The sequence below is a fragment of the Oppia nitens genome, unplaced genomic scaffold (assembly GCF_028296485.1).
Source record: "Oppia nitens isolate AA-2021 unplaced genomic scaffold, nextdenovo-longstitch-racon4-pilon3 scaffold10_pilon_pilon_pilon, whole genome shotgun sequence".
In the NCBI taxonomy this organism is placed as follows: Eukaryota; Metazoa; Arthropoda; class Arachnida; order Sarcoptiformes; family Oppiidae; genus Oppia; species Oppia nitens.
This window is the reverse complement of record NW_026533189.1, coordinates 1,333,306-1,353,838: the sequence shown is the minus strand read 5'-3', so window position 1 is coordinate 1,353,838 and position 20,533 is coordinate 1,333,306. Positions and strand designations below refer to the sequence as shown.

At 19.8% G+C, this 20,533-nt stretch overlaps 2 protein-coding genes across 2 annotated transcripts in view; both read left to right on the top strand.

Annotated features, from left to right (window-relative positions):
• LOC128966074 (sterol regulatory element-binding protein cleavage-activating protein-like) overlaps nt 1-20,533 on the top strand; it is a 161,660-nt gene that overhangs the window by 29,950 nt on the left and 111,177 nt on the right. The gene's annotated exons all lie outside the window — the stretch shown is intronic.
• LOC128966196 (potassium voltage-gated channel protein Shaw-like) lies at nt 14,270-15,991 on the top strand. The gene is made up of 2 exons (XM_054313032.1): nt 14,270-14,642; nt 15,758-15,991. Exons 1-2 carry the CDS (start codon nt 14,334-14,336, stop codon nt 15,989-15,991), a joined length of 543 nt encoding a protein of 180 aa, XP_054169007.1. The 5' UTR covers nt 14,270-14,333.

The following is a 20,533-nucleotide window of genomic DNA, read 5'->3' as shown; positions in this document are numbered from 1 at the left end:
AACATATTTCCCTTAAAGATATATCTTTAAAACATATCACAATTTTTGTGGCCATCAAAAACAATATACAAAAACATTTTAGCAATTTTTTATTTACGATATCGAAATACAATATATCAATATTTTATAATCACTTGAATTCAATACTCGATATCTTATATAAAACATAAAACATTTTTAATAAAGATTGTAATTTATAGATATTTGATAAATATTATTATGTAAATTAATTTGTTTTTATACATGTAATTATCTAATTATTTTCAGTTAAATATGTAGTTTCACCTTTGTTATTTTATATAAAATATTAATAAAATGTTACTAAAAATGATTAAAAATTTTCAATTTGCTATCAATGATGTTAAATACATAAAGTAATTTATTTTTTATTTAAAATAGTTGACATTTTAATTGATATAAATATTTTTAAAAAATAATTAGTTTTAATGTAAAAATTCTTTTATTTATTAAATTATTAATCTATAAAATGTTTGGACATTACTGTAAGTTTAATATACATAAAAATTGCCGAAAAATCAACTAAATGTCAAAAAACTTTTTAATGAATAATAATCACACATTTAGTGATTAATATTTTATTGCAAAAATGCTTTTAATGCCACCGAAAAATGTCATATAATTTATTTTTTAGATAAATTATACCACTTTTATGAAAATTGTTTCATAAAATTTTATTATTTTTTGCGTTCATTTTATATATAAAAATTGCCTCAAAACCAATGTTTTATAACTCGTTAATGACTTCTAAAAACATAAAAATTGTATTTAAAAATTACTTTCATTGTTCTTAAAACAAAAATAGATTTAATATTATTATATATTGTGTCTAATATTAAATTTTCAAAAAAATTAATTAAATTAATATTTAATATTGTTGTTGTTATCTAGTATATATTAAGATTGTAAAAATTATAATTATTAATACATATTATATATAAATATTTTTTTTTTAATTGATTGATCATATAATTTATTTAATATTTCTAGTTGGTAATAATATAATATTTTTAAAGGGGTTCAATTATAACTTTAATAAAATATTAAACATAAATTTTCTAATAATAATTTAATAATWTTTTATATATGCTTTTGTATTAAAATATTATTAGGTCTATATTTATATAAAAGCATTAATAAAATCATAATATAGTTTTATGGCAATTATTATCATAATTATTATTTTGTACTTTAATATATATTTATTTATTTTCAAGATTATCTAATGTCCATTATTGGACAGTTAGTATAGTTGTCATAAATAAAAATAGCTTAACAATTAATGGATAATATTTTAGATTACATTAATATATTGTTATTTTTAATATATATATATATTTATTTATTTATTTAACCGACTATTAATATTAATTTTATGTAATTTATTTTAACATTGAAAATATATTGATAATACATGTTTACAATCATATAATTTAATATTAAGTTTTATTTTATATGAAATGATATAATACAGTATGTTGTCAAACTTTTACATTATACAGTATAATAATAAATTGGATAAAACGTCAAAAACATTCAAATATAGTATTAATATGATATAAATGTTTAATAAATGAGATAATACTGGAGGCAATATATTAAAATTAAAATTTTTGTTAAAACCACATGAAAATTGTTTAAATTTTAATTAGATATTATTATTATTATTATTATTATTATTATTATTATTATTATTATTATTATTATTATTATTATTATTATTATTATTATTATTATTATTATTATTATTATTATTATTATTATTATTATTATTATTATTATTATTATTATTATTATTATTATTATTATTATTATTATTATTATTATTATTATTATTATTATTATTATTATTATTATTATTATTATTATTATTATTATTATTATTATTATTATTATTATTATTATTATTATTATTATTAAATATATATATATTAGCTCAAACATCAATACAATATTCAAAACTTATTTTCAAAAAAAAWTTTTTGAAAACAAATACTATATAATATATAAAGTATAGTATATATTGTAATAACAAACGATAGGAACAGATATTACCAAAAACATGACATTAAAAATATAGTTTTATAAAAAATAATAATTTATATAAATGAAACAATTGCTTTTACAGAACCAAAAAAAACTAAAATTATTTTATAAATAATATGACAGCTATTTTACTGACACTTTCGGGTTTTAACTCAAAATAACAACAAAACTATAGTCTTTACTATCACTTAAAACAACTACTATTTTGATTAATGTTTGTACTCATACTGTATATTGATTTTGTTTTAGAAAACCTTTATTATAAATTATTTTAAAAATAAATGTCCGGAATATAAATCAAACAAAATATTTTTTTAATAAAAAATAGAAAGAAAAACAAACAATATTTTAGTTTTAATAAAGTCTATAAAATCAATTGATTTTAACCAATAATGTCCGTTACAATTGATTTTCCAATTGAATAGTCAGAACACAGACCCTGTGTCTTGAATATGTCATGTCATGTATCGATACAATTATATTTATAATCGGCTAATCATATAATTACAGATAATTTGCAAATAAGATTATATAAATTATGAGATAAAATAGAGAGAGAGAGAGAGAGAGAGAGAGAGAGAGAGAGAGAGAGAGACTGTTAATGTGTGAGTGAAATTCAAGTCATCATAAAAACTAATTAATAGCATTGAATGACATATAGTTTAGTGACATATCCTATATATATATATATATATACAGTATATATATAAATGTCATATATTAATATAAATTAGCAAAAAAACAATATTATTATTATTAATCATAATATAAAATGAGTAGTTCATTAATTTAAGACAACAAAAGGCCAAAAAATTAATTAAATATTTTGTTTTGACTTTTATATAATATAATAATGAGATTCAATAAAAATAGGATTCAATATATATTACACAACAAAAATGAGGAAAAGAATAGTTTGGTAAAAGTAAATCCATAATAATATATGAACTCTCAGTTTTGATGATATAATATATGATAACTTAATAGTATAGACAATAGAGAGGAGAGGAATAGACTCATAAATATTATGTGATAACAGTGTGTTTGTCAAGTGTTGTACTGTTAAAATAAAATGGCATTATTTTAATCACATTTTTTTTGCTTAAGATCTACATTGATATCCATTAGATAATATTAAAGCTCAATATTGCAATACAATCTACTGTACTAACATATAATATGATTCAAATCAATATATTTATTATACTATTGAAGACAAATTATTTGATTTTATTATATTGTTATCAATATTAATTTCAAAGCAATTTATTTACAGAATTTATAGATAAATGCATTGAAATAATATAATTTATTTTAATATTGATAAAAATATATGAATTTAAATAASTTATAATTATATTGGTATTAATATTACTGTATATAATTTAATTTATGTATTTTACCATTTTATAAGCTGCAATATTAAATTAATGATTTTATGTTAAATTTAATATTTAAATGTAACTATTTAAAAAATTAGCATAATTAATTATTTATTTGTTAAATCAAATCATTCGATACTTTAATACTATAATTTATATGACATTAAATATTGAGTAATATATTACAATGTTTGAAGAAAAATATTGGATTTCATTTGTGTATAAAACTTATTATAGTCTGCAATGAAAGCTAATGGAAGCTATGATATAATCTCTAGTGTAGCGAAATTGTATTATATTAAGTCAACATAAAAACTTTTTTTGTGATCATTTTATTATCATTTTTATAACAAAAAAAGATATAACATTATATCTACAGTATATATAACACTGTATTTTTAGTATCTCTTTATTTCATACAAACAAAAGCCAAACAAACCGGTTATTAGTATTTGTGATGATAACAGAGTTCACACAATTAAAAACATAAGAAAGTGAGATACGGTTTATGGTATATATTGTTTTGATTATTAATGAAATTTTTGGATTATTAATGAACTTCGGAAACAATATAATATATTTTTTTGGTTTGTTATAATACAAATAATTTATAATATGAACAATAATCATAATATAGATAAAAAATTTGATAATATAGAGCAACAAATCAAATTTTATATATTGTAATACATTTAWTGTATCATATAATACTATTTTGTTATTAAAAAAACATACATATTTATAAAGTCTTTAAGCACACATTTAAAAAATAAACTATTAATTAAAATATTAAATTGATTTATTTTATAATAGATTTTTTACATTACTCTTATTGCTATAATAATCTCATTTTAAATACTTATAAAATTATTTACTATGCTTGCCATCACAAATTATATTTACCAAAAATATGAAACATCTATCACTTTAAACAATCAACATAAACTACATTAATTTGAGATATAAATATTTTTATAGTTGAAAATTTTAATTTATGTTTGTTAGATAAAAACAAAATACAAATGTTCATTAATTAAAATATCAGTTAAGATATATTATATATACTGTACGGTACATATATCAATATAAAGGTTATCGATGTGTTAAATATTAATAAAAAGCACAGTTAAGTCAATAATGTTAGTGAAAATAAGTGAAATGTTAATAATCTGATTGCTGACAGTCGACAGCACACATATTGTCAATTGAAATCATATAATCATTAAAAACAAGAGTTTTTTAGATTAATGTTAAAAATATTTTATCTAATCTCTTGCGCTGAGAGCATAGGATTTGTGAACTTATGAAAAATTGAAAATCATTCCCCATATAATTTTTTTACATTAATAATATGAAACAATAAACTAATATCTAGTGTATTGTWTTGTTTTGTTTTGTTGTTTTTATCATATTTTTTCCCATAAAAAAAATAAACGAAATTTAAAACCATTTTTTTAGTATTCTTTAATTATTTTGTTAATACTATGGAATCCGAATCCATTTCATATGAAGAGTAAAATAAATTTAGAAATAATAAGTTTCCCAAAAACTATAGTATTATTTTATTTTTATTTTTTTTATAATCTAACTCTAGTACTATAAATAAATATAATGACAAGCAATTTAATGGTTTTGAAATTTTATTACCGAATTTTTTTTGACCATTTCTTATATATATATATACTGTATATAAATTATAGACTAATGTTATTAAGTTTGATGAAGTTCTGCACCAAATGTTCACAGAATATGTGTTGAAAATGTCATCAAATTAGATGTTGTGTTAGTTTTTTAACCACAGAATGCTTAGTATATAAAGAAAATAATATTTTAGTGAAAATAGTACTGTATATAAGTTATATACAGTATTATAATATAACTATATATATATTTACTGTATATACAGTACTAACTTATTAATATCTTATACAGTATAAGTTATACTGATATGTGACTGAAATATAACATTTATTATAACTATTAATTTCTATTATTTAGTTTTCATTTTTCTATATACTATATACTATACTATAAGCTACAAACAAAATTAATTGGTAAATATCCAGTCTTTTCTATGTCTGTGTAAATATTGTTGTTAACTAATGCAATGCACTGTTTGTGACTATTAAATGGGTGTATGTTTGTGTGTGTCTGTGTGTGTGTGTGTATGCGTGTGTATATTGAAAAGATTTTAATTGATTTTAATTAGGCGGCAAAAAACAAAACAAGTGCTGTGAAGCAAATGATCAACCAATTGACCGACAAATGAGTTTACTTACGGCAAACACTCCTATGACATAACATATGAGATCCCTTTGCGATCCCATATACTATTGTCAAATACATACAGTAGACAAGCAAACATAAAAACAGATACACAAACACACACACACACACACACACACACACACACACACACACACACACACACACACACACACACACACACACAACTTATATGCCACGCATTTAGTGTTTAAATTGATTTCAACAATAAATCCTTTTTTCAGTGTCAATAATTCAAGTGCTGATCATTGAATGGTAATATCAGTGATAACTGTGCAGAAAAGTGTCGAAACAACGAGTTAAACAGTGACTTATGGCAGCACTGATTGATTGTCTCACAAATTGTTTAATTCACTTCACGATTATCTGAAAAAATTGACTGTAAATTGATTTTTTTCGGTGACAAATATTAATAGTTTTTTTTCCTAAATTCATTATTAAAAATATTTTCAATTGGCATACAAATACATAGACTTTTATTGTATATAAACTTTTAGTGTTTTTGGTTTAAATTAAATTCAAAATGATTTATTAGTCAAAGAATTGTTGATAAAAATTTGTTTACATTAAGGACAACAAAGAAAATGAAATTGATTTCTTAAAAAACTAAAATTAAAATATTATTTATTTATTAAGTTTCTAAATTTAAATTACTATTGTCATAATGTAAATAAAATTTACAATTTTTAGTATAATATATAGCAGTATATTTTATTTTATTTACATAAAGATTTGTAATTTAAACCTAAAGTAAATTTAATTAAAACTAACAATTTATTTAGCAGAAATTTAATTATTTATTAATAATTTATTATATTTCTATTTTTATTAGATTTTAAAATAGTTTAAAGTAAAAATGGAAAAAACATTAAATAAATTAAAACAAATAAAAAAATTATTTTTCTCTTTTTTTATCTCAAAATACAATATCATTTTTTATTGAATTTTATTTTTAAATTTTTCATTTGTTTTTATCAGTTTTCATATTTGACAGTAAAAAAAGCGCAGACATTATTGTTAACTGTTTAAAGCAGACATCAATGGATGTATTCACTGGAGGACACACCTAATAGTATTATATCTATAATACTGTTAAGACAACACATAAATGCCTTTAATTTTCAATTCACACAATATGTTTGTTGAGAAAAATACCTGCAAAGAGAAAAATTGAGTTTAGTTTTTATATAAAATTGAAATAAATTATTTATTTCTATATATTTACAGTATATATATACAGTACAGTATATACAATATATTTATATTTATTTGCAGTAGTTTTAGTCATTTATTTGATATTTTTTTCTAATTCTCGTATTGTATATACAGTACTGTATATATAAATAAAACTGTTTTTAAATACAATTCTAATATTGTATATATCTATATAAATCTAAAATATAATAAATATTAAAATTAACTAAATCTTTGCCAATATATTTATATTTATTTTTTCTATTTATGTATATTTTGTAATTTACTATATTTAATGGGTATTACTAAACTTCTTTATTTATAAAAAATAATATAATTTTATTAAATTGTATTGTTATTAAAATGAATTCATTGGTCGGTCAATAATTTACTTATAATAGTAAATAGATTTAATTTAATCAAATCCTATTGGGATTGTCAATAAATAATACATTGATTGTTCAATAACTAAATGATCATTTATCACAATTTTCTCTCATTTTATCTACAAAAATAAAATGTTAACTTTGTTATATTGTAATCAATTTATAATGCTTACATTTTATTTGACTTTAATATAAATTGAATATTAAATCAGAATAAATATAAATTGATATATGTTATTATTTTTATTAAATTATAATTTTCAATAAAAAAAATTCAATATAGTCAAATTAAATGAAGTATATTTTTTTATATAAAACTTACTATGGTTAACAAAAATAAATTTTAAATTGATTTATTTTTCATGTTCAGCACTTTTTATTATATATTGTTATAGAAAATTTAATAATAATATTATAAACAATGAAAAAGAAAAAAATGTTGGATTCAATTATATTTATTGGAGTTATTTATTTTTATTTATATATAAAGAAATATCTTTCAAATATTTCTAATTGGTTTGCAAATCAAATAACTCAAATAGAGAGCAATGAAAAATAAATATAACCCATATATATATATATATATATATATATACTAATAATATAATAATATATTCAAATATACCCATATACACAGTAATATACAATATTAAATATAATAACCACGGTATAATTTAATAATCATATAGAGTAAATATGATAATAATGATGAATAGTAGAATTTTATTTTTAAAAATAATAAAACAAAATTAAACCATTATTTGAACCTAAATTTTACAACAAAACACAGGAAAATAAATAATTGACAAAAAGAAAAATTTAGAAAATAACGAATATATTAATAATATTACAATAGAAATAAAATATTTTAGGAAACAATACAATGAAAGTTAAGAAAACAAACATTTTTAATAATAAATTTAGTTATATTTGTTAAATGTTTAATATATTTAAACGTTTTGACTGTTGGCTAATGGTTTGTTATGAGAAAACCTTTTTGTTTTAGTTAATATTTATTTGTTTATATCTATTATATGGATACAAACGTGTATTGAATGAGACAAATGTCAAGTTATACCGTATGTATACAATAAAACAAATAATAATTTTATATTATTTCAATCCAAATCATATATTATAATAAATATAAATATTACACAATAATAAAAGCAGACATATTATGACAACCCTATCGTTCAGTGATAATAGCCCTCCAAAAAAATTGTCTGATTTTATTTCATTGCTTTATTATATTTAAGACAATATTTGTTATTTTCATACAATATATATATATTTATTTATATAATAGTATTTTCTTCGCCAATGATTTCAAATGATTTTTGACTCTCCGCACGATTTTCAAAATCATGTCGTTATATATATATATATATATATATATATATATACAGTATTATTCGTTATATAATATATATAATAAAATGTCGAAAATAAAACTTTATTATTATATAATATTTATTTCTTTTGACTCGTTTTCCCTATTTTTGACTTCATTTTTGTTTTGTTCAATAAGTCGTCGAAAAATCTCTCTTTTTTTATTTGCAAATTCTTGAGCACTCAAAACCAATATCCATTGTTTATTATATCATATATATATATATATATATATATATAATATATATTTATTTATACGGTCTCTACTGTTTATATGTCTAAAACAATAGCCCTATTGGTAATTGTAATGACGATACGGCCTTTCAGTAAAAATTATTTGCAACAGACTCTTCACAAATGTTAACACTTTTTGTTGTTGAGTATTGTTTGGATTTATAAGTTGACATAACTTATGGCTGGAGAGATAGAGAAAAGGAAAAAAGGTTAAAACAAAAAAATATAAAATAAATACTATAAAAAATATTAAAATAAATAACACTACAAACGACTTTTGCTTCACTTGCAGTCAATGGCTAAACAAACCTTTAGTGTTAAACATTAAAAAACAAATAGAAAGAGACAGTAAAAATAAATAAACTATAGATCAGTATAGTATAAACACAATTTTAAATGTGAAACAAAAACTTTCTTATATTAATGTCAGTGATAAAGTTTTTTTAGTATATATATATATATATATACAGTATATAAGATATAATTTACATTAGACTAGTAAAAGGATGGGATTTATCTATAGCATAAAATTACAACCCTATCAAAGGTAATTAGTTTTAAACAATATTTTATAGACTACTTTGCACTTACTATTATGGGTTTATTGCTATTTGAAGTCAACAAATTATTTGTTATTTTAATTACTATATTAATTAATGATTTAATAATATACAGTATATCGAAATAAGACTGTTGTTTAGTATTATAGTAATAATGTAGTAATATAGTAATATACATATAAAATAATTATCAATTTTTAAATGATTTAAAAATTTAATATTTATTAGGATTAACATTGAAAATGAGTAATTATAATCTTGTATAGGATTAGAAAAAAATATATTTTATTTTTATCTCACAAAAAAACTAAAACTATTATTTGTTTTTGTCACATATTTTTGCTGAATATGGTAAACCTTTAGATTCAACAAATAAATTTTTGTTTATAAATAAAATAGCATTTTTTTTGGTAAACACTTGATACACATTTGGCAATAAATAAATTGAATTTTTTTAAAAATTTACTAGAAAAAATGTTTAATTATCACATTTAATAAATTGTCGTAATTAAAACAATAATACTATTTTGATCTACTTTTATACAAGTTTAAATTTTAATAATAAATTATTTAAAGTATTAAATATTATACTGTATAATAGTGTATTAAAAATTTATAAACCATGTAATGATATCAGTGAATAGTCTATTAATTGTTGACATTACTAAAACAATTTAATTTGTTAGAGTATATAGAATTTAAAATTACAAAATATATTTGCTTTAAATTAAAAGTAAATTTTATTTAATTTATAACCAATGAATAAGTTTATTCRGAATAAAATTAAAAACATAGAAAATATAATAATATTAAAATTATACAAAATAATAAAATACTATCGATAAAAACTTTAATAAATTATTTTAGATTTATAAATTTATTAAAATAATCTAAATTGCCAAATATTAAATATTGATGAGATTTTTTTGGAAAATGTTTATTGAATGTATCATTTTATTGACTATAAAATACAATTTTATTATATTCAAATAAACCATTACTAATTGAATTTTTATTTACACACTATCTTAGCTATTAGTAGTACAATAAAGTACTTGAATATTTTGAATTTATTTGCATTTAGATTTTTTGGGCACAAAATTAATACAGTGTATTATAAAGATAGCAAAAATACAAATTTACGTATAGTCTAACTAACTCATTGCAATTGCTGTCTAAAAATATGATCTATGAATCAAATAAATGAAAAAATGCAAATAAATTGTAAATATATTAAATAAGATAGTAATGTAAATAAATGAACTATAAATCATAGATATATAATATATATATATATATATATATATATATATATATATATMTTTTATACAAAATATTTATTTAAAATAGCAAATTAAATATTTGTAATAATATATTAAATATTAATTAAAGATTTTTATTTTAGGTAATTACAGTTCACAATAGATATAATGTAAATTGTAAACTGTAAGTAGCCAAGAGTAAAATTAGAAATTTAAAAAAAATTAGAGAGCCTTAAACAGCGACGATTATTATGGCAATGCTAGTAATTACAATTTTTTGGGTCTATAATACGTTAGATTTAAAACTGACCAATGTTAATGTTGTAAATAATTTTAAACTACATAAAATTGTAGTTGATCATATTTTAATTAATTGTATGATTAGATGATCAGATAATTTATAAAAATTTTTAAAAATAATAGTCGACTGCAATTATCTGGAAATAAACAAAATTATAAATTAATTAATTATATATTAAATTTACTGTAATTTTTCAAAACTAAATTAATTAAATGTGACATTTTTTGTTTGATAAATTTAGAGTCAAAATAATACAAATAATATTTAAAAATTGTTTGCCTCTACATTATTTTAACTAATATAATATAAAGTAATATGCAGTATATAAATCTTAAAACTTACATATTATATGTATATATATATACATATAAATTATGCATAATCATATACAGTATTAATGAATAGAAAATAATGAATATTTATATTACTATATAATATATATAAACGACTGAATAAATCAATAGTAAATCATCGTATTATATATAAAAATAGTCAAAACATAAACTAAAACACATAAATTGTTTGTATTTAAAATAAACTTTTGCCGGTAATTGTCATAAATTCAATACATAATTTATTACAATCCTTTTTAAATATTCAAAATCAGTTAAACGGATATTAAATCTCTCTCTCTCTCTCTCTCTCTCTCTCTCTATATATATATATATATATATATATATATATATATATATATATATATATATATATATATATATATATATATTTCACTCATTCAGTAATTTACTTACTATTATATTTATCACACTATAGTAAGTTAACAATTTATTAAAGTTATTAAAAATGTATGAGAAATCATGTTTAGGATAGACATTAACTGTTAAAAAATATAAAAAGCAATTATTTTTGATAAAAAAATTTAAATTATAAACTTAACAACAAAAATTATTTTTTTTAATGTAATAAATGTTTTAAATTTGTAAAAAATTCTATGTGTTATATTTATATATATATATATATATATAAATATAAAGTAAAAAATCATAAGTTAAAACACGTTTTAAAGGTTTTTTATTGAGCGGTAATAAAGTATATTCTGTGTGTATATATTAGCCCTGATATGAGTACTCATAGCATAAGGCTATGCCTGTGCACACACACACACACACACACATACACACATACATACACACACACACATACATACATAGTCATACAAGTGTAGGCATACATACATATAATATACTCGCATAGTATATAGCGATTGTACTGTAAATGTAATATAACAATCTTCAAATCGATTGAAATTCTACGTGTGCTCTGTTTGTATGTATGTATATACGATATGTATGTACAGTATGTATGTGTGTGTGCTATATATGAGGCACTGTATGGACACATAAATGTGTTGTTGACTATGTGTTGCCATAGAATATTCTTATAGTTGTATTCTGTGTGTCGGCTATGAAACACAAGCAGTCGATTCCCATAGACTGGCTGTCCGTGTAGTAGTCGTGTATAATACGAAAAAAAATACTTTTTTATTATTATTATTATTTGTTGTTATGTGTCGTGTCTTTCAGTGATGTGCTCTATGTCTGTGTATTAGTTTGTTGTTGTTGTTGTTTCAGTTGTGATTGTCTCATGTGTGCCATAGTATGACAATTATATTTATATGAATATAAGTATAATGGCCTAACCATCTTAACTATCCTTTTCTAATCGATCACACATTCATACATACATACAGTACATACAAGTCTATCGCTGGTGACACTGGTAACAAACACCTGTATTTTTTGTGTGTGTAATCAAACACCATTTCATCACAACTTTGTACAGACAGTCCACACTTATCTATTACACACTTCTTAAAAAACATTTTCACATTTGTAGCACTTTTTTTATTATTATTGATTATTTGTTGACTACTTTTAGTGTGTGTGTGGTTTGTGTTACTATTATAGACACTCAATGGTTGCATAAAACAGTTATTAAATTTAAAATATATTTTATTATTTAATTTAAACTGCAGTTTGAAAGCAATTATTATCATAATGTAATTTATTTAACAAAATGTTCAAAAAAGATATTTCAAATAAATACTTTTTAACTAAAAAAATAAGTAATGAGAAAATTTTTTAAATTTTTATATAATGTATTTTACATATTTTGCTCATCAAATCATATATTTTACTGGTAAAGCATCTATTTTTAATAAATAATACTATATTTTAAAACAACTATTTTATATAAATAATATTACAATTATATATAATATATTGAATTATTTAGAAAAACTTTTTGCATTTTCAATTATTATTATATAAATACAAATAATTAATTGATATATAATGTTATAATGTAAAATCAGTTTCGTTATAATTTTTTGCTTTAAAAGTATTACAGTTTATTTAATAATTTATAACTTTTATTTTGTTAATTTATTGTTTAAATTGTTAATCAAAATTTTTAATTTTACAAATTATTAAATGTTTGGTTTTAAAAAAAGTTTTAATTAAAATCAATATTATTTATGTCAAAAATAATATTGGTAATATTACAATATTATTAATCACCTATTCATTAAATTATTTATTATTATTATTATTTTAATGTGTATTTCACATTAATAGGGCGTGTCTTTAAATATCTAATAAATCACAATATGTTGCCTCTATTCGTTAAATTTCATTATGAGTTACAATTGAATAAAATAAAATGTCATGAATGAAATCTATTATATAATATAATTTTTTTAATGGTAATAATTTGAAATTTTTAAATATTTGTTTAGTAAATATATATATATTTTAATTTACATATTTATATAATGTAATAAATACTATAGAATATTTTGTATGTGTATATACACTGTATATGTACTAAAATTATTAAATATTAATAGTTTGTTTTAACAAAACAGAATATATTGCATATATAATATTTAAATATATTTATGATTACAATTTTATTGTCTAATTTATTTATAGGTGATCTCAACTATACTTTCATTAATGGTGCTCAACACTTTAAAATAAACATTTTTGATAATTACTATAATAATCGATATGCCAATAATAATAATAATTTATTGGTACAATTTATAATATAATATTAATAATAATAATAATAATAAATACTGAATTAAAATTATTAATGAATTGATTACATATATGCTTAATGACATCGAAATATTGTTATCGTCATTACTATTGATATTTATATCATACAAATTGTTATTATTTGTGTTATATGTGTTTCAATCGGTGATTAAGCCATTGTTAGGGTCTATAAGTGCATCAGTGGTCTCAATGTACGCGCAAACATTCAACCGGACGGTCGCCGATCTCGACAATCGGGTTATACTGAATGTGGGGGGCATTAGGTTTGAGACATATAAGAATACTTTGCGCAAAATTCCGGCCACTCGACTGTCCCGACTTACCGAAGCACTGGCCAACTACGACCCGGTGCTCAACGAATACTTTTTTGACAGACATCCCGGAGTTTTTGCACAAATACTAAACTATTATCGCACCGGTAAACTACATTACCCGACCAACGTATGCGGACCACTATTTGAAGAGGAACTTGAGTTTTGGGGACTCGACGCCAATCAAGTAAGACCTGTAATGTTTGTGTAATTGCAAAGCCTTTGTAATTAATGACAAACATAGCTAACAAATCTCGAGTATCTAAACATTGATTGATTTATTTATGAGTTAATCCCTAAATATCTTGTATTTGATATTATTTTTGCTAAAAGGATTGTTGGATTGTGTTATGTTATGCTTAATATACAGTAAATAAAGAGAGTTTACATTTAGTACAGTATATTAATTGCTAATCATTATAGCATTTCTAAACTTATGGTTTTTGATTAATAAATAAATAAATAAATATTAAATATAAATAAATAGTTATTATAATAATATATTCTTTTGCTATTTGTGTGTTGTTTTAAAAAGTATTGATAAAATAGATTAAAGTCATTCATTAGCATTAGTTTAGGCCTGAATTCTGGAGTTAAAGCAGTTTTAAGTACCCGACAATCCATTATAAGCCACACCATTAAGTGACATCTTATTGGATGACATTTTACTGAAAAAATAAATAAATAAAACAAAAAATAAGAGAAAAATAACTTTAATAAAAAAATGCTAAAAAATTAAAGGTTTCAGACGTTAAGACATAAAACCTATTAAATAATTTTTATAGTTTATATTTAATACTATTTTTATATTAAATATAAAATAAAAAAGAATATTAAATATAAATAAAAGCTAAATGATTAATGTGTTTATTGTTATCACAAAATACATTTATACTTGTGTTTAGATTTAGATGTGTTTTAATAATAAAATAAAATCCAAAAGTATTTTTACAAATATTTGCTGAAATGTTTTAAAAGTAAAACAAAAATTATATTATTGTACATTAATTATTGTTATTATTAAAAATGATAAAATATATAGCAATATTTATTTTTRTTTTGTTTGTAAATTTTGCTGGTTTTATGACAATTTGTTTAAATACAATAAATTATTAATGTGTTAAATATTATAATGTAAACGCAAATGAGAAAATGATATATTTATATTGTTATTATTATTATTATGTGAAATCTATTGAGAATTGTTTAATTATGTTTATCTAAAAGTCTAGTTTTCATTAGTTATGTCTATTTGTTGCTAAAAATTTTATATTAATATTAATATTATTATCATTATTTCAGGTCGAGCCGTGCTGTTGGATGACATACACGTGCCATAGGGACACACAGCAGACACTGGCCATACTGGAGACGTTGGACATTGATTCAGACAAATTAACGGGAGAAGAGTTGGCCCGAAAGTTTGGTCACGAAGAGGACTATCTGTCCGGAAGGATGTCTTGTTGGCAGAAACTTAAGCCTAAAATATGGCTCTTATTTGATGAGCCGTACTCTTCCAATGCGGCAAAGGTATGATATTTTAATTCATATCATTTATACTTTTATATTATTAGTAATTTTGTTTATGAGAGACAATAATTTAAAAATGAGTTCACTGTTAATGTTATAACATTTTAATTAGTAATTTATTGGTTTATATTATTAATCTTTGTTAAAATGATTATGAATAATATTTTACATTAATTTAGTTATTTAATTAAAAATTATTCTTAAAATTGGATCTAAAAATATGTATTAAAATAATTATTATTTTATWCTGGTTTTAATTTATGAATTTGTTTTGAAAAATACAATGCATATTAATATGCTTATTAAAAGATTTAATTGTAGTTTAAATTATATATGTGTTATAATTACATTAAGCAATGAAAAGTAACTAAAATATATATTTATATAAACATTCTAATAATTTTGTGGTAAAAATAGATACATTTGTTAAAAATAATAAATACTGTGAGATTATTCAAAATAAATCTTCAAATATGTGTTTATTATTTTATTTATTATATAATCATATATTAATTATTATAATAAGGATTCTAATTTTAATTATTATATTAATTCTGTATAATTTAACAAACTTAACATAAGACTTAAAAACAAACTTATCAACAAAAACTAATTATTAAAAACTTATTTTTATTAAATTATATTTATTTTATGCACTAATTATATAACTAAAGTATTTAATGAATATAGTATGCACTCATAAATATTGTATAAAATTTAAGCATCAATTCATCTTAAATCTTGAAATCTTTAATAATATATACTTTAATACTATATATGCATATATTTCTATATATAGAGTAAATATAACATTATAGACATCAAAAATAACGTTGTCATCAAACTCAATGATACTTAAGAATATTCTGTTAAAGTATTAGTCAATGAAATACGATATGCAGTCTAAAAGCAATCAAATTATGTGACACAACGTTGAAATCATTCAAAGCCAATATTGTAATCACTGCAACATATAATATACATTTCTGGGAGCACTTTGTGTTATTTTTCTTATAGCAATAGTGAAAGTACCATAAATCCAATATATTTAATAATAATAGTTATGCATAGAAAAAGAGAACAAAAAGTTTAGCACAAACATTGATAACAAAATTTTTGTTAAAACATGAGTAAAAAATATGAAAGTAATTTAAGAGATTCTACACCAAAATAGCCACACGATCTACAAATTTGTTACAATTTTTTTTACTAAACTTCAATWCTACTCCATCTTTTCTATTATGTAATCCAAACATCAAATGATTACGTGATATATAACAATAATAGGTTTTTATTCAATACAAAAAACATACCCAACATCTCTCTCTCTCTCTCTCTCTCTCTCTCTCTCTCTCTCTCTTTCTCTCTCTCACTCACTTAGATAAATCAGAGAATATATTTTCTATTATAAGTAATTTATAGTAAAAGTAAACTTTTTTGCAGTTAATATACATTAWAGTGATAGTGCACTCATTTTTAAAGGTTTAACTTTTTATCAAACAGAATATTATTGTATTGCATTTGTTATGAAAATAAATATTAAAATTTATATTTTTCTCTCTTTCTCTCTTGACTTTATCGACGACTTTCTCGATTCTTAAATAAAAAAACAAACAAATATTATAAACAATACAATACTGAAGTGTATTGAATACATGACACCAAAAATATAATGAATAAATGTAACCAAAAAAAGTAATAATAAATTCTTGAATATCTATTTTAGTTTTTCTATGTATACACAAAAATATATTAAGTGAGTGAATGAGAGAGTGAGTGAGAGAGTGAGTGAGAGAGAGAGAGAGAGAGAGAGAGAAAGAGAGGGAGAGAATAAAATGAAGAAAAAGAGTGAAATACTGAACCGAAAAACACTACCAAAATAGTAAACATTGGATTCAATATAAAAAATTTTGACTCTTTTTACGACCACTGAATGTATAGTATATCTGCTTTGATTAAAATATATTATTATCAGTTCAATAGACATACGATTTGCTAGTATTTACACAATTTTATTTCTGTAAAACATTTGTATAGTTGTTAAAAATATATCTCTTATTTGTAAATTTGTTTGTAATTTTGAAATATTTATTTTATTAAATAATCATGTACATATTTAAATTTTATTATACTCTATATAATAGTAAATATAGTGTATTTGTTATCTAACATAATAGTATACAATAAAATGGTTTTATACTATTGATTAATTAGATTTATTAGAAACACAAAAACTGTTTAATAGATTTCAAAACTCAATTTCCTAATGCATTGGGAATTGTGGTTAAAGCGAAAAAAACAAACCAATGTTTACTATAATATCCATAAGTTATGTACTGTACATAAGTATATTCTGTATTATCATATATACAGTATATATATAATATATATATATACAGTATATGTGTGTGTAGTATATGTATATGTATGTAGTGATTAAATATTTATAAACAAAATTTTATATTAAACCACATTTCTGTATAAAATACATATGAAATTCAGTAAAGCCTTACAACAAAATAAATTACTTTAACAACAATGCTATTCAATGGCTTCAATAAGAATGTAATAGTTTTTCATTAGAAATATATAAATAAATATATTTAACAAACAGTGACCAATACTTAAAACTTTTTATTAATATATTATAATAAAGTTTCGATTTTATTAAAATATATGCTTTAATATTTATTTTTGATTATTTAATATTAGTATTGTARAAATTAYTTTTATAAAAAGTTTGTATAAAAATGATTTATTTGATGATATTTAAATACCAAGCATTATATTTTTGTTTATCATTTTAAGGATTTTTTTGTTAATTAATTTTATGTATGACTATTATTTTAGATCTCTGGAATTTTTACTAAAAGATATTTTTTTAAATACTACTAAAGAATTTTGATAAATTATTAATAAATTATTTTAGTAAAAATTGGTAAAAATAGAAAAAATTATTTTAAAAATTATCAAACACTGTATAGCAACTATTATTTTTAATTTATTTTATTAAATATGCATTTACTGTATATACTACTAAATATTGAATAAATAAGCATATTTTATATATATATATATATATATATTTGAATAAATCAATTTGAAATAAAATAAAAATGTTTAGACATACCATCACCACAACAATAATAATAATAATAACATTTTTTATTTTGTTATATTGATGTCATTTTTAATACGTAAATATTTAGTTATATAGTATTATATTATACTTTATAAATATTYTTTTAAATATAAGATTTCACTCTTTTTTATAATATAATGCAAGTTTGTGTGTCAATGAATAAATGAAATTTTTATTTGAATATTGAGTTCGATGTAAACAACAAAAGATATAAAAAAATTATGAATAAAATATTTTAAAAATTTAATTCAATTTATTTTTACAATAATATACATAAATAGTGGGAAATAATTGCTAGTTTTGACATTTAATTTAAATATATATATATATATATATATATATATAGTTATTACAATTCGKTAGTTAAACGAAACCCAAAAATTCAATATTTCCGTCAAAACATTACCGGAAGCTATCCTTTTGAAAATTTATATACATTAAGCGTTTTGATAAATTATTTTAGAGTATAATATTTCTAATTAAATAAAATTTTTATATATTTAGACATTTTTATTGTTTTTACTATCTATAACTTATATACGTTTGTATAAAATTATGTTTATTAATACAAAACTTGGAAATTGTTTGACCTATTTATTAATATAAAATAACTTATTGAACGTAATATATATTTACATTTATAAAAATTAGTATAATAATTATGTTACCTTTTTTTCACCAATAGTGGATTTGTGTATTTGTGGAAAACATAACAAAAACAAATAAATTGATTAGAAAACTGGCATTTATTATCATTTTTATATAGATTTATATACAGCATATTAGCATTAATGAATCTCATAAACATAAAGTTAATATTAAGCTAATGAAATTCAACAACAAATAAATCAATAAAAACACAGTAATATTTTCATATCAGTTGTATGATATCTTATGAATTTATATACTAGTWWTATATAAACCAATTACAATTGCACCAAAAATACAGTTATACTATCTGTCTATAAAAATATGAATGATTTTTTTTGTTTAGAAAAAATAAATTATTAAATACATTAAATTATATGACTAGTATTAAATAACATTTTGAATACATTAAAACTTACTATTTTTTATATGTTGATTATAATTTTATGTATGAAATTCTTATGAAAATTTCACATTAATTTTAACTAATTTAACTGAATTTTCTTCTATTTTCAATATTAAATAACCAGATGTTATATCTATTTTTTATTCAATATTCATATATGAAAGACAATGTTTATGGGCGGCTAACACATAATGTATATAAAAATGTGATTATCAATAATATTTTTAAATAATAATACATTGAATAACTGTATACATACACTAACTATAGTATTGCCATAAATGCCAAAATGACAATTGTCTGATTATTATTCAAATTTATATTTTTTGTGACTTTATAAAAATGAGAAAAA